Genomic DNA, 17,267 nt, shown 5'->3' on the forward strand with positions numbered 1-17,267 from the left:
GATCTTCTACGTCATATGTAGAATTGTCATTCTACGTCATTGAATTAAAAACTTATACCACCAACTCCAGGAACGCTTTGCTTTAAATGAAAGGAATGAGATTTCACAGGGTCGTGAAGGCTAGGTGGAATCGCCCAAAGCATAGATGTTCTTGTAGAAGGTAATGTCTGACTTTCAAGACGTCATGAAGAATCCAGTTTACGTTGTATGTTTCCATTGATAATGTGATAGGAAGAACTTTAGAATAGTTTGGTTGGATGGAAATTTCTCTAAAAAAAGACTTAAGCTTACAAATATGTGGACTACTAGCGAACTCCAAAAGGAATAAGTTATATCCCACCCAATCGCAAAGAATTTTATTATTATACGCAAGCAGCTTACACCTCTACCTCAGAATGCGATGAAGTAAAGCAACTAATCTTCAAAACAATTGTTTTTCTTCCGAAACCGAAACTCAATTACTTTCAAAGACATTGAGATTAATGATCTTTTCTAAGAGGAGTGAGTGGCATAGTAACTTCCTTTCTGGATAAACGGTCTCCTGCTGAGCGACTTATCTCATTCCCTGTCTCTGCTTTGGCAGCCGATTGGAAACTTTTCCGAGAAAAAGATAACTTCAGCACCTTTGCAAAGTGTTTCGGAATGTCCTTTTTGGCAATTTCATCCGGAACTATGGAAGTAGACCACGAACATGAATGTACCAGCTTCAAATATCTCCCTCAGCTAACGACGAAACTTCCGCCATGAGCACAACCAAAAAAAAAAGCCAAAGCATGGCAAAACTTTTCCCTCCTACCATCGGAACTGAGTGCGAGCGTCAAGCTTTCGGACGGTGCCAGAAGAGATTTTACTGCTTCTTCCTTTCCAAATACACAACATTACGAAAATTGTTTCCCATCGACCGGGTCCCGGTTTGCTGGGTGGGGAAAGCAAGAAAACTCATGTTCGGTACCATAAGCAACTCCCATCCGCTCTGTTATAGCTGAACCACAACGTGCAAAGCTGACTAACTAAACAGTGACTTGTTGAAACTTTTTGCATTCTGTATTTCGTTCTCTCCGTCCCCACGAATGTCCCAAGAGTGTGGCTACAAATCGCACTCATTTAGCAACGATAAAAACCTTGGCTCTTTTCGAACTACAGTAAGATTAACTCCATATCACAATGCACTAATGCACCCTTTTATTTTCTCTCTGTTTCCTTTCGCAGATTACCCCAGAGTGAAAATTGGACCGGAAAATCCACTGCGAGTGGAGCGTGACACTACTGCCAAGATGGAGTGTTCGGTCGATGCGAAACCGAACGTCCCGAATGTCCGATGGACACGAAATGGACGTTTCATTAGTTCATCACGATCGCACGCTATTCAGCGGGTGTCCATCCAAGATGCCGGGGAGTATGGTTGTTCCGCCGATAACGGTTTGGGAAAGGTAGGTGAGCAGTTGATCACGCTGGACGTCCTGTACGCACCGGTTGTTGTTATTGAGTCCAAGACCTGGGAAGCGGAAGAACGGGAAACCGTCACGATAAGATGTAATGTGACATCTAATCCACCGCCAATTTCCATCGAGTGGTTCAAAGAGGGCAGCCCCGACTTTCGCTATGCTGGCGATATTCTGCAGCTTCGTGAGGTTAAAGCGGAGCATGCCGGAACGTATGTGTGTCGAGCCGTCAATATGATTAAACCGTATGGTGGTAAGATGGTTGAGCGGATCGGAAACTCCACAGTAGCTTTACTCGTACGTCATAGGCCTGGTCAGGCTTACATCAACCCAAGCAAACCGGTTGTACACGTCGGCAATGGAGTCACTTTAACATGTTCGGCAAATCCTCCCGGATGGCCAGTTCCCCAATTTCGTTGGTTTAAGGATGCTTCCGGCGAGGTATCCTCGAACACAATCCTAGCACAAGGACCGCAGTATGTGATACCGAGAGCACATCTCGGAAGTGAAGGTAGCTATCACTGTCACGCAGTCAACGAGCTGGGTCATGGACCCATGGCAACAATAAAGTTAGAAGTACATCAACCTCCGCAGTTTATAGGGAAAATGCAACAACATATGACCAAGCGGGTTGGCGATACCGATTTTTCAGCAAGTTGTCATGCCAAAGGAAAACCACGACCTACTGTGCGATGGTTGAAGGACGGCCGTGACATAACTACAGATGCCAACATGTATCGTATCAGCACCAGCAACAACGATGGCCTTAGCGGAATGGTCACCGTCCAAAGTATGCTCGTATTCCAGGGCAAAGCACGGCCTCACAAAACGCAACTGCTGCCCAGCGATCGAGGTATGTACACCTGTCTGTTTGAAAATGAAGTAAGTACTGCGAATGCTAGTATGCATCTTCGCATCGAACACGGCCCAATTGTGCTTCATCAGTACAACAAGGTAGCCTTCGAAATCAAAGAAACTGCTGAAGTGCTTTGCCGAGTGCAAGCTTACCCGAAACCGGAGTTTCAGTGGCACTTTGGAACCAACACAGCCGCTCTGTCCATGTCATCCGATGGTCACTACGAGATCAATACTACCACCGATAACAATGATATCTACACCAGCGTATTAAGGATCAACAACCTGAAACATCAGGACTACGGAGATTACACCTGTAGAGTTGGGAACTCGATCGAAACAATTCGCGCACAAATCCGTCTGCAACCGAAGGGACCACCTGAGAAGCCAACCAACCTCCACGCAGCAGATGTCGGATCGAATTATGTGTCATTAGTCTGGGATCCGGGATTCGATGGTGGCATTAGTAACACAAAATTCTATGTCTCCTATCGCAAAGTGGCAATTCCTCATCACGATCAGATGAACGGTGATTGCGGCATTATCCAACATATCAGTTCCGAATGGATGGAGTTTGACTGTCAGCGCGATGTTCCGTGCAGTGTAACCCCACTGGATCAACACCAGAGCTACGTATTCAAGGTGAAAGCTTTTAATGCCAAAGGAAACTCGGAACCATCAAATGAAATTGCTACCACGACTAAGGTGAGCAAGGTTCCAATACCACTGCACGTAGGATTCGATCCGGAAACGAGGCAGCTAGGAGTGAATGTTGGAGCAACTTGTTTGTCCTTGATAGCGATAGTCGAATCGATTGGGTACCACGATAACCCGATATCTACGTGGCAAGTAGTGCAAACGATCACTCTTGCGGTTTCCGGTAGCAAGCCCACGTACAAGGAAGAAGTACTGGACAATATGATTTCGGCGAGGAGAAGCAGCGCCCGTTCGCTTGGTGACGATGATTTGCCGATGGCGTTGGAGGAGGAAATTCCACCGCGAGTCAGGGTGAAGCTATGTCTTAAGTCTAACCATGAGCACTGCGGAGAGTATGTTGATGCTGAAAGTATGTAGATGCCGCGTTTTAAATCGAATGGTAACTTGATAATTTGTTTGCTTTTTTTTCTTACAGTTGGTCCTGCGTACGTTCACGATTCGGCATTCATGGCAACGCCTACGCTGATTGCTATTGTGGTATCTTGTGTAGTATTTGCACTTTTCGTAGGACTTTTACTAATGTTCTGTCGGTGCAAGAGAAACAGTATTAAAAAATCATCTACGGCTAAGGACTACGAAATGGATTCGGTGCGGCCTTCCATCGTGGCTCAGCAAAGTCAGGCCCCACCACCATACTATCCGACGACCGGACTTGACAACAAAGCATTAGAACATTCAATGGATTTAGCGCTGGCGATGGAAGATCAGAAAACATCTGTCTACGCGACTCAAAACGGTTATGGCTATCATTCCGGGACCAGTCATCAAGTACCGAGCCACACCATCGTCGGTCAAGAATGTAAGTGTTTTTTGGCGATAAATGCAATTAACCTGTAATCAAGTTAAGAATTCTTTCTTCTGCTCGCAAAGCGGAGTTTTGGCTTGATCGAAATGTTTGCTCCTTTATAATTAGTTAATTACCAGTAGATAATTATTTTTAGAATACAATTTGCTCTCTGTCTTGTTGCTCAAACGTTCATTCATACTAATAAACATGCCGTTCCCACTGCCTCCACTCCGTCCAATGACCGACATTGAATAATAATCGCTCGAGAGTAAACATGCAATTTGTAACATTCGTAACGTGTAATATTGAATGAATTATTTATATTTCCTTCTCGCTTTGAACATTACATGCAGGACTAGCAAGCGCTCTAACAGTTCCAGCAGGTAAATAGAAAACCTAAAAAACCGCTTGTTATTAGTGAGAGCATTTTCCGCTTTTCCTGCTCTGCCGAATGGACCCCACAGTTTCCCACAACGCACCTTTCATCTCGGTCTGGCACAGCGAAAGCTATATATTATGAATGTTTGCAATCGCATCTCTTCCTCCTCTCCTTTCCCCGCCCTCTCTCTCTCGGTATACTAGTCAGTGGAAATCACATGAGTATAATTTGCTTTTCATTTATTGCATGTGCACTTCCTCCCTCAGCACTTTCCCTTCTCACAACTCGTACATGACCAGTTTGCACTAGAAGTTAGCCGTATAGGAAAGTTCGCTACTTCGTATCGCAGCGCGTAATGGCTGTAACGACACAAGTTGTAAACAGTTACTCTGTCCAGCGTATGCGGACACGCGCTACCGGAATGCCACACCAACTGTGCCAGAAGGACGGAAACAATTACTGAGAATATAAATCGTACCTTTTCTTTTGCCCCCCAGTGCCAATGCACTTTCATTGGCCTCTGATAGCGATCGCAGCATGCCGGTAGCTAAACGGTAATGTGTGTGATCTACATACAGTGCATCGTCGCAGAGATCTGCAGAATTTCAGGGTAACATACAAAATTGTGCACCTCCATAATATAAACAATAATCTCTAGAATTTTAGAATAGGCAGTCCAGTTCAGATTTTAATCAAGAGAATATTTAAAAAACAACTTTATCAATCAATAGAACAAATCAAAGGCCAACCCTACATTAAAATAATTAAAAAAATTGCAGGAAGCTACAATACGCACACTTACCTTAGTAGCCGGAAGCTTTGGTATCAGTTGAACACAAAAAAAGTTCCATCGATTACCCATGTAGGGAACAGCTCGTGGTCAGATAGTTTACTATGGTCAAACACTATAGTTGATACCGGCGTTTTGTGCATGTCATGCTGGAAGGTACTAGATGAAGTGCAGCAAATTGTCAACGACGATTTATGTGTAGCATAGAGTGCTCTATATTTACGCATGGACTCACCGGCCTACTTTCAGGGTGACCCGGGTCTTCAGGGACATGCAATTAGTCTTTTAGTCTTCACACAAATTAGAAGTTTTGTTGTAATTGTATGGAAAGTTTCATTTATTGCTTTTTATACTTGGCAATACTTCAGAATACGTCATACATACACATGTTTTTGGAACCTACATTACCTGTAAAAAGATTTATTTCTCTCGTGTTGGGCTATGACCTTATAAAGTTCATACTATTTTCAAAGAACAACGTTTCTTTTATTTTTTTAAGATTTGCAAATGAACACTAGTAAGGCAAACCACTGAAACAAGGGTTAGGGGAACATAGGGAGACTTGACCAGGTTTTCAGTTAAACCTACGCAAATCTCTAGAAAAGTTTTCAATTGTTCAATTCTTGCCATTTAGCACCGCAACTCCGTTATCCCCTTTAGGTCCCCTCTCGTTCCAGGTCGCTCCACACCCCCGATGAACCATTCAGCTCCCGATTTTACTAAACTCTTGTCAGTGAACTACTCGGTACGTCCCCGACGATGGATCTAGCATACTCCAACAGAGAATTCCCTGGCGAGAGAGGTTCTGCCGAAACCGAGCGGTAGATTTCTCCCGATACTGATGTTCGTTTCCATGAGCCATTCAGCTCCCCGCTTCGTCCCGATCTACTCGATCTAGTCCCCGGCGGTGGACCTAGCCTACTCAACGGGTCAGCCAGTAGGTCATGAGATGCATCCAGCTTCTGGTTCACTGGCGCCCCAACGGTCCACTGCTAGCTATTCGACGCGGTCTATCTCCCGAGAGTGGATCACGAGCTCCTCGGTAGGGTGTCGAGGTCGGCCCGACGATTCCGGTGAAGCCCGACGCCGGTTCTCTGGCACCCCGAGGACCTGTACCCGGTGCTACGTCGCGCATTACGCAACTGGTCCCCGGCGGTGAACCTAGTCTACACTAACGAAGAATTCTCCGGCGGCCGAATTTCTCTCAAATTCCGATTGGTGGTTTTACGGCGACTTTCTACCCAATGGGGCTACTTTGTTGGTCCCTTCGCCACTTCCTCTGCAGCTTGGAAAGTATACTTGTAACCAATCTGTTGACAGCGTCCCAGGTATGCTCGTCGTGGCCATCTTTTCAACGATATTGTACTGCCAGAAGTATCCGTACCCGGACAGAAACTGCGTCAAATGGAAGTTCACCTCTCCATGCTTCCTGTGCACCCAAGCCATTTGGGATTAGTCGGTGGGTTCACCTTCCTTTCTCCGCATTGTCCCACTCCTGCTGTCACTTAGCCAGCGAGTTTACTCTGACCAGTCTTCTTGCATTACGTGCATATCTGCGCTGGTAGCATTCCATGTCCTCAGCCAGAGTGATCATCGAATCATCGGATGATCACCATCATGATATTCTGGGCACCAAGGAATCGATGGTAACGAAGTGGCCGACGAATTAGCCACTTTTGGTTCATCAAACATGTTTGCTGGACCAGAACCATTTCTAGGTACATCAACCTGTACCATCAAACTAGAACTTTCGGCTTGGGCAAGAGACCAACTACTAAACGACTGTCGTAACGTAGAAGACGCTCGACAAACTAAGAAATTCATAGATCCAGATACAACGAGAGCCAAAAAACTAATGGATCTAATACGAAAAGATTTACGATTATACAGGTTTATTTACGGGACATGTTCCTGCTAAGTATCATCTGAAAAAATTGACAAAAGTGACATTTGTCGATTGTGTAACTACGAGCCCGAGAGCTCAGAACATATTCTCTGCCATTGTGCAGTAGGTACTATTTCTTTGAAGGGAGCGATACTTCGGAAGGCATCTTATGACGCCTCACGAAGTATGCCATACCTGTCCCAAACGGATCCCGAGCTACATTAATAATGCACTTCCCAGTTGGGACGACACATGTGGAGAAACAACTCGCTTCCAACTATATTTGATTCGGGCAATTTGTAACATGTAGAACAAACAGGGGCACAAAAGATACCCTAAATAGTGGTCGCAGTGGCAAGGTTGCGACTCGTACGGCCGTCGGCTGGAATGTCCTGTTTAGCTTTTCACGGTTCCGCTTGGTTTACAGTGCAGCGCCCCAGGCAGCAACCCCATATTGGAATATCGTTGACGAAACAATAGATAACAAACGTTTCGTACTACTTCTCAGACCGCCGACGTTTGGGATGATTCTCGCTTCTACCCTTTCCTTGACTAACCACCCCCTCCTACCATCAAGTTCCCACCATAAAGCCTCCCAACAGATCACCCTCAGACGACCACTTCATCCACCCTCTTCAGACCCACCCCTCTCTCATCTCAATAACCTTCACCCAGTAGGCATACCAAGATTGAGCTAATTCTGATTAAGCAAATCAAATACTATTTCTTTTTGTTTCGCAGGGACAGAATCTAATTTCCTATTGGGTCTGAAATTTCAATTTTGAAATGAACACATTACATAATACCCAATAACCCGTTTAATAAAAGCCAGTTCAAAATTTGGTTTAAAATGATTTTCAAAATTGAAACTAGTTTAAAATTTCTTAAAAAGTTGAAAATTTTGGACAAGGTCGGGACGCCCCGGACCCACTTCCTGAATCCGCCACTGGTTTCAAGTGTTTTAGCGTCAACACAACATCTCAAATTCGTGGCTGTCGATCCATTGTATGCATTGCACACTGTATCGTACTGAATATGTGATAGACATTTGACACCAACAGGTGGATTAAAACAGATGAAATCACGAAATAACTTTCGTAGGCTGAAAACGAATCTGTTTCATAATTCACACGAATTTTTTTATGAAATATGCGAAAGTTTTTCTAGTACTTACGAGCATCTATCGTAATATGAACGATTTTTTCCAAAGAATCTCCAATAGACAATAGAGTTAATCTCGGTTATTGCTGCGATAGTGGTAATAACGGAGTTAGCTCGTTGAGTATGGGGCTTGATGACTCCTTCTGATAACTAACTAGATATCGGGTTCAATTCCTGATCAATCAAGGATGTTCTCGAATAGGAATATCCCTTGATTGCCTTGGGTTAATGGTAGGAAACTTTCAATAAAGGGGTCTGATGTGGATGATATAACTCGACCGGACTCTGCACTGCCACTAGGCTCATCACTTCTCACCTTAGCAGGTGGTAGTACCAATGTCATGGTCAGGCGGGAGGAGTCTTACAGAGAATTATCGGAAATGGAAGCTATTGGGTTCAATTCCCGATTCTATCAAGTATCTTCCCGGAATGGAAATTTTCTTATTGGACCCTGGTTGTTGGCGGAATATTCGAAATGTATCTGGTTACGTTCTTTTGAAGGAAAGGCTATGTCGTCGCTGTTGTGCTATCTTATGACAAACGCCATTTTGGGGTAAACTGAGTTAAATATGCCATATTGTTAGTCTAAAAAATCTCTACAAAATGGCGTTTTCGGAATTTTGACATCCTACTTGGTTACTGAGATATAGCGAGAAACGTGCTGAGAAATTCTGTGATATTTGCTTAAAATGACGGTGAGTGGGCAGTGACACAAGTTATCTTGATGAATTAGATGTTTTTCTATGTAAAAATGTCTGAGAAACACAATGGCAAAATCATTTTCAAAATAAAAATACACGAAATGTGAGAAAAAAGCAATTTTAGTTTTAAACTGGAAATATAGCATATTTGGCAACACTGCATCCAAAAAATATTATTTTTTCTAGTTTCCATGACTCATTTCCTTTAAAATGCATCTCACCGATTGTTTATAGACCAAATAAAGCCAAAGATATAAACAAAAGTTAATAATTGATGATTTTTTTCTATGGAAAATTTTCCAAGCACGATTATGACACGCCACACAAATTTTGTCATCAATACACACCTATGACACGTATGAGTGCGACTTTTGTTCACATGTTTAGCAAAAACTCGTAATATAGTCAACCGATCTTCATAATATTTGAGATATTAATACAGAATAGACAGAAGCATCAATTGTATTCTCTGAATTGTTTCTACCATTTACCAATTGCAAGATATTCAATCTCAAACTTTAAAAATCGTTTTTCTCGAAATGTGCAAAATGGCGCTTGTCATAAGATAGCACAACAGCGACGATGTCTGCAAATTGAACCAGTCCGTTTCTTTTTGTTAACTGGTTTTGTAATGGATCAAAATATTAATTATCTTTTAGATAAATCGTTCAGCTCACACCTTTGTGGGGGTATGAGGTGGGACCATCATCATCATCAAAAATAATATGCTACGAATAGGTTCATCCGCAGATTCGAGCATTTTCGTGCATTGTAAATAGTTCATTTCGCGAACTAAAACATAACGACATTTCGCGAACTAAAAACATAACGAGGGCCGTGTGTCATATACCATTCGACTCAGTTCGTCGAGATAGGAAAATGTCTGTGTATGTGTGTATGTGTGTATGTGGAAAAAATGTCACCTCTGTTTCTCAGAGATGGATGGACCGATTTGCACAAACTAAGTCTCAAATAAAAGATACAACCTTTCTATCAGCTGCTATTGAATTTTTTATTGATTGGACTTCCGGTTCCGGAGTTACGGGTTGAAGAGTGCGACCACACAGCAAATTCCCATATAAACTGAAATGAAAAATTGTCAAAGGGGAGAGTAACTTTGATGCAGTCTCCAAAAAAAAAATTGACGAGAATTGACTTTTTTGGGATTTGGCACACTTTTACCTTTCTCATATAGAAAGGTTATGCAATCACTCCAAAAATCTCCAACCTAATTTTTTGACTTATATAGGCTTAGGTAGGAGTATGCAGTGAGGGGTTGCTACTATAAAATTAAAACTAGTTTAAAATTTCTTAACAAGATGAAAATTTTCCGTAGAGTTCGGACCCCCGGATCTTCCTCCTTGATCAAGCGTTTCAAGCGATGTTTCAGTGTCGACACATATTATCTCAAGATCGTGGCTGTCGATCCATTGTACGTATGTGCAAATCGTACTGAATTTGTATTATACACCAGGCACAATTGCACCACTAGGTGGATTAAAACAGATTTCATATTAAAAATATGGATCTGCCAAAACTGCCAAAACTATTCTAAAATATAGTCGCCTTTTTTTTATCACTCTTTAGCATTTGGATAACAGTGGATCGATAACAGCTCGAGATCGTATATTGCACCGTATCCTATTTGATCAAGACTTTTAAAGAACATCAGACAACAAAGGTTCCTCTGATGATAGCGGTAAAAAACGAGGCACTGCATGACCATGATAATATCAAACCAATTCAAACGTCTATCCAACATTTCGATTCAAGTTTCAATTTATTTTGAGCAACACGTATAAAACGTTCGAATGGCACCGAACAGGAGCGGCAACCAGAACACGTTGGCAAACAAGGAAGCTGTACCGAAAATGGAAGAAGATGTCGACATTCGCTACAAAATCCTTATTTGGCAAGTGAACCGCGGATGTGGCAAATATACAGTTCTTCAACACATTTGGGGCCATCAACGGACAAAGCTACCAGAAGTCTCGTAAAGTGACATGAAGGCAAACGTTCGTAATACCCCAAAAATGCTGAAAATTGCCCTTGTGGAAGAGTGATTGAAAGTCGATCATAGCTTTACGTTAAATCTAATCAAAGGAGTCAAGGCAAAAGTGCATTCCGTTGAGGATATCCGAAGAATCTCGGACATTTGGAGACCTATACTGCCTATGATCGCAAATCGATCCCATAAAGATAGGAAATCCCATAGAAAAAGGGACAAATCTCGACAAACATATGATTACGGCCTAAAAGCCAACTGTCAAAATCCACTTTGAATGGAAATTCCAGACAAACCGTTACTAGTCGAACACAGTTCACAACAGTTTATGAAAGAGAAAACTTTTCTCTTTCGTTTACTACCAACATCTGTGATTGGCGTGTAACGGTTTGTCCGTAATTTCCATTCAAAGTGGATTTTGACAGTTGGCTTTTAGGCCCTAATCATATGTTTGTCGAGAAATATGCGATTATGGGAAATATACTTAAATTATTTTTGTCGATTGGTCCCAATATTTTTGCCACGAAAAATATTTTTATGAACATACTTGTATTGTGGAGTGTTTCTATTCAAAGTACGGTTAACACAACCAGAACATATAAATAAAAGAAATGAAATATTTTAAATATTAAAATTCGCTTTTGCATTGCTAAATCAAAAATCTTACTTTACGGACAAATGTCAAACACTAAGATATATTTTGCGTCACGGCAACGTTTGGCATGACATGCATTGAAATGAATTGTACCGCTCATATTAACTAGTTCGAGTAATTTCGACATTTCGTTATGAAATCATGTGTTTACTTTCCATATCTCGCCGAATCAACAATAAACATGTATTCGACGTATAACTTCTGTCGGAATACATAATATAGATCTACCTCACCAACAATATTTACAAAAAGAATCAAAATTTCAAAAAAATTAGTCTACTTTCCTGCCTCGCGATCAAATCTGAAGCTACAATTGCTTTGATTGTTTACAGTGCAGTGTACTAGACGAACAAATAGTTTCTACCTACAGTCTTCTGTCTGCATCTGCCGCACTGGTGCTATAAACAAACAAAGCTATCTAAAACAACAGTCGTCCCAAGTAAATATAAATAATAAAGCACCTCAACAAAATTTGAAAATCTTCAATTCAATACTGTGGCCACCTGTTTTAAATAATGACCAATACGCCCAAGTATTCACAAAGTGGAACATTTATGGAAGGTGCGGCTTAGATTCACGGTAGTCGCCGTCATTCCCCACACATGTAATACAGTACTGATAACTTTCAAAACCCTGACCATGTCGGATAGTTTTGCTATATATAACCACATGAAACACGTAGTTCAGCATGACAAGGATAGAATCAAGATGCCAGTTTATATGGACGATGATAAGATCGATGTGCATCTGCACGATCTACCCCGCGTATTAGCAATCAGTTCATTACAACTATTATGTCAAAGTACGGAGTGGTGGAATCCGTTAAGTTTGAAGCCTGGAGAATTTTCCCCATGTAATTACAACCGTGTTTATGTCGTGAGAATGCGAGTGAAAAAGCCTATTCCTTCTTTTGTGAACTTTCAATACAAAATAGAGGAAATTACCAAATCTCACATATACAGATCCCTACGTGTCAGTTCTGTACCAAGAAGTCACACTGCGAAAAACCATGTACAAAAACCTTTAACGAAACAACATCTACTGCAACCGAACCCAATGTATAGCTCTCATCAACATCAAATAAATCACAAAAAACCGTAGATACTGTTCAGGCTCCAACGCATGCCGGAACAGTAAAACCTGCGCACAGCATTTCAGACCGTTGTGATGCGCCAACTACCTCCAAAACAGCGGCCACTACCACCAACGATAAAATAAATGACAAAAAACATGGATATACGATCAGTGACTCCTAGGTCCAACAAACAATCTAAGCCAATTAATCGTATCTACATCAATGGCGCGGACAGCATGGACAATAACGATAAATCTAAAGAAAACTGATGAAATGAGCCCCAAACAACTACAAGCGATTCAGCTAATGGCTCCCAAACGAGAAAGAAAAAGATCCACGGATTAGCTAACGCATTATGCCGTGTCAAATAAACGAAAAATAAAAAAAAATATTTCAATGAATCGTTAGTTCTATTCCTGTAGCAAGAAACGTAAACCTCGATAATGAACTAATCTCAAGCTGACCCGAGGCGTTGAGACTCAATATATCGACTCAAAATAGCGATTAATTTCAAAGCTGCAATATTAGGCCATCTGTAAATATTTATTGAAAGAAAAAATGTGGCTTTCGACCTTTTAAACAGATAGATGTAAAAAAACATTGGTCAAAGATCCTAATTGTTAGTTTGAAGCATCAGATACATTTTGGTGCCATAAAACTTCATTTGCAATACTCCAAAGCAGCACTAAGCGTCAGTTTGCAAAACTATACCTTTTCCAATCTTTTACAGTGTAGGGGTAATTTGAACCCCCCTACAGGGAAATTCAGACCGTCATGTTTTTTTGCGATGGAATTATATTAACCTATGAAATATTTATTGAAGAAACTCCTCAAGAAGCAAAAAAAAATGCACTACAAAAACTTAATCTGGCTATTTACATCTGTCGATTGACGCATCAGGTATTTTCTTTGCTGTGGCGTGTGTAATCGTCTGGGTAGCCTATAGCCTCGTACGCTCATTTCGCACAAACATATTTGTGGTTTCACCCAAACAAAAATCATTCCTTAAAATGGAGCCCTGAAATACTTATTTGTTATTTTTTTCACTTTTATTTGTTGCTTTAATCATGGTTTTACCATTATAATGATTTTTGTTTTGAGGATGACAAGAAACTAAAAAAACTCTAAAACTAATGTTTTAGAATAGCGGTACCACGAATATGTACGATAAACAGAAAGTCTTACGATTTTCTAAGTAATCAAGGGGGTCCCACGATCTTAATAGCCCCGGGTCCCCCTATCAAAAAATGAGAACAACATTAAGCGAAAAAATGTAACTATTGTACGTCCCGTAGTCTATGCTCTGAAATAAAAAAAATTCATGACACTAACATGTTTGGATCGTAAACAAAACATATATTTACAAGTTGAATTTTTTGGCATATTTTTCTTAGCTTGTCAGGACAATTAATAATGGTGGAGTTAAATGAATCATAATCATGTTCATCCTCAAACGACATCTTACAACTATGAAAGTCAGATTACACCGTCTCTACAGTGGTTTATACGTGCTCAATTATAGGGGCCCCTTAGCTCACCAGTGCCCAGGGGCCCCAAGTTGTCTTCAGACGTCTCTGTTTCAAAGTGCTTCTGTCGTTCAAAAAATCTAAATTATTCGAAATAATAATGACTCACTCGAATCTTTGGCAAATAAATCCTCGATATCTGACAATTTCCTTTCCTCAAACGCATCGCAAAGGATTTTATGCGATTGTGTTGTGACAATATAGCAGTGCATGATAATGTTGAACCTCACTTTGCTGACAGGTAACTTGTTTACATGGACTTAAAAATTATTGAATCCACCCAGTAAAAGAAACTCCGTTCGAATTGTTTTTAATTCTAACACCTAGTAAACAAGCTCGCAGAACTGTCATTTTTTGAGCCTTTTCACTCAGATGACGTCATCTTGCAATGTTCCATCCTCCAGTAATAGTCCACACACATCTTACTACCCACTCGGGCTGAAAGTGTAACGCCGGCCCAGTGCGTCATCCATAGAAAGTTTTACTTTATTCAGCTGCCAATAGTCGGAGCTTATTATACTGCGACGTTCAGAGTTTGCAAAACTAACATAAACCTAGAACTATGCTAGTATTCTAAACAATGTTGTTTGTTAACATCATGGCCATAAAGAGGAAGACTGTACCCCATCTATTCATCCCATAGGCAAAGTTCTGGTGGTAAAACTGAGCCTACTCCACCACCAATTATTTCAGCAATAAAACATAAAAATTTGATTGATCCTCGAATCAACCAGCAATCAACCAACTTTAATGGTTTCTGAAGTAAACCTATATATTTTAGGAAATCCAGCAAAAAGCCAACACTAAATCATACAATCCGATGGAAGTAGCCAAGTTTATTTCCTTTTCCTACCTAACGCCGCAATTTGTCACAAACCCCGAACAAAAACTTAAATCATTTGGACGTACAAAAGTCCACGGGCATCGCCCAACCACAAATCAACATCGCACAGGACCCCGAACCACATGGGGGGTGTGGGAAAATTGCTTAACATGTAAAAATTATTCAGTTCATAAATAACCAACCTCGGAGTGACCAACGAGCAAAAGGACGCTAACGACGGATGAAAATATGGCGCCGTGAAAGTGTGAGCTAAAGTTTTCAGTTCGTTCCGAAGAAAACACCGGCCGCTGACTGGGATAAGCAATTAAACTATACGAGAAATGCATAACTAATTCTACGTTTCTCCTGGGTGACGAGAGTATGGCTGGGAAGCACGGTTCACCCCGTTTTTCCCCCGGCTTGGATACCGGATACCGGTCGGTCGTGCGATCGTTAGAGAAAAAATGACGACACAAGGGGACGTAAAAAATGAACAGGAATCAAGAGAAAATGAAACGACCGGGAAACTGGCTCGGAAAATTGGATTTTATGATTTAATGTTAACAACATGACTATAATACGGAAAAGACTAATTGTGTTTTATAGGAATAAGTTTGAACCATTTTTTGTCGCTTCCTTCCTTCCGCTTAGCTTTCTAAGCGTAGTTTTATATGCACGTTTATCCTTTTGTAGAATTCATTCGAAGAGTATAGATATAGATAGATAGGTAGCAACGTTGAATCGCGTATTAAAAGTGTATTAAAATAAAAACTTTTCCTATTTTCGTTCTCTTTCATTGCATGCGGCAGGGGTCACAATGGGTTACGCAGAGAACAGCTACACCAACTCGAACAATGGAGGCAGCGTCAATTCGCAGGATTCAATCTGGCAGCTAAAGATGTCAGCAGCACAGGCGGCGGCAGCGGCCAGCACGGGTACACTGATGTCCGCACAGCACTACGCCGAACGACAACAGCCGGTACCCGCTACTAGCACTGCCGGAATGTCCTACGGGTACGATCCGTTAGCGCACGCCAGTTACGGCACGGCTGAGGATTACGCCAGCTATCCCCACCTGGCGACAACGCCTAGTCAACACGGGCCCGACGACGAGTACCAGCACACGTTGCGCCAGAGTCAGAATCCCTCGCGGCAGGAGTACTGCGGCGATTCCTACGCATCTGTACATAAGCCGAAGAAGCGACTAGATCAACCTCATTTAGGTAAGTGGTCGATAATATCTAGGAACTTTTAGTAGCAAAAGTGGAGATGGTGTTGAAATAAAGTAACACAAAGTACATTCAAAATAAATATATATGTTAGTTAATCAATAGTTGTTTATCCCACAAAATGAGTTGTTTCGCGACCTTTCCTTCTCAACGAGCCAACCAGTATGTGTCTAGGTCGTTCCGGCTATTCCGAGTGGAGCGTAGTTTCCAGTTCGCTGGCGCCCCGACGATCCACCGCAGGCGCTTCTCGCGACCTATCTAGTCCCCGGCGGGTTGGAAGTTTACTTCGTGCTTCCTGTTCATCCACGTAGACACATTCCGGATCAATCGGTGTTGCCATCTTCAATTCACCACGTCTTCCCATTCCTTTTGCCACTTCTTCATGGTTTCACTCCGCGTTCTTCATCGTTCTTCTGATGTCTCTGTTCCTATAAAACTCCTGACCCACCTTCTGTCACAATACAATGGGAATCAGTCTGGCAATGACCGAGACTGCTACCAGCGATATGGTCTACTGAGCGCTAGCCACACTCATGCTCAACAACTTGAATTTCACACAATCTTTGTTTCTTCTCGTATTTATTACTAGAATCCAGCCCAAACTACCGTACCAGAAAATCTACCTTGACACGCTCGTCAGGAATCTCCACTTATTCCTGCTTATCGCCGAATTATTCGCATGATTCTAACCTAAGCTACTTCCACTAGCATAATCGACGTGATTACTAAAATTTAGTCGGCCGTTGATTATAACCCCCAATCGATGATATAATCTCCGATTGCATAATCATGAACTGTCGCCTCCGAGGGGAGTACCTCAACCTTGAGTGACTACTTAGCGTTCGATAGGGCCAAGGATAGAACGTTTGCAGTTATCGGAAAAGCTACCATCATCGATGAATTTCTTCAACGTAATCCTGAATCTATCCGGGTTCCCCTGTATCGCTGTATTTGAATCCAGGTTTGGAATTCCGTTTGATATCTTCCATGCCTTTCTCCATCTTGATCGGCTCTTCGTTGGTTATTCGGGCTTCTTCATAATCATCCTCCCTACTGCTCAATGGAAGCGACCAGATTATTGGTTCATACTGCGGGAAAAGCCCTACGATGGTGAACTTCATCTTCTCCGGGTACCATTGAGATAATGCATCTGGACGTTTTGGCTTTGTGGCAAAGCCTCGTGGAAATCCTTCTTTTTCAAAAAATCCATGTATCGCTCACCGTGTATTCTCAAATC

The 17,267-nt window shown here is 41.8% G+C and overlaps 1 protein-coding gene across 2 annotated transcripts in view; it reads left to right on the forward strand.

The window, feature by feature from the left end:
- Window positions 1-17,267, forward strand: part of LOC131682297 (hemicentin-1-like) — a 1,033,786-nt gene that overhangs the window by 1,007,967 nt on the left and 8,552 nt on the right. Inside the window, exons 5-8 of one of the 2 annotated variants that reach the window (XM_058963679.1) lie at window positions 1,210-3,363; window positions 3,430-3,813; window positions 4,155-4,184; window positions 15,611-15,719. In XM_058963679.1, coding sequence (XP_058819662.1) covers window positions 1,210-3,363; window positions 3,430-3,813; window positions 4,155-4,156 — 2,540 coding nt within the window. In that variant the 3' untranslated portion in view covers window positions 4,157-4,184; window positions 15,611-15,719. Of the gene's footprint in view, window positions 1-1,209; window positions 3,364-3,429; window positions 3,814-4,154; window positions 4,185-15,610; window positions 16,025-17,267 lie in introns of those variants that run through there. The other variant, XM_058963678.1, reaches the window with a different exon arrangement.

This window comes from Topomyia yanbarensis, chromosome 2, assembly GCF_030247195.1.
Source record: "Topomyia yanbarensis strain Yona2022 chromosome 2, ASM3024719v1, whole genome shotgun sequence".
Classification (NCBI taxonomy): Eukaryota; Metazoa; Arthropoda; class Insecta; order Diptera; family Culicidae; genus Topomyia; species Topomyia yanbarensis.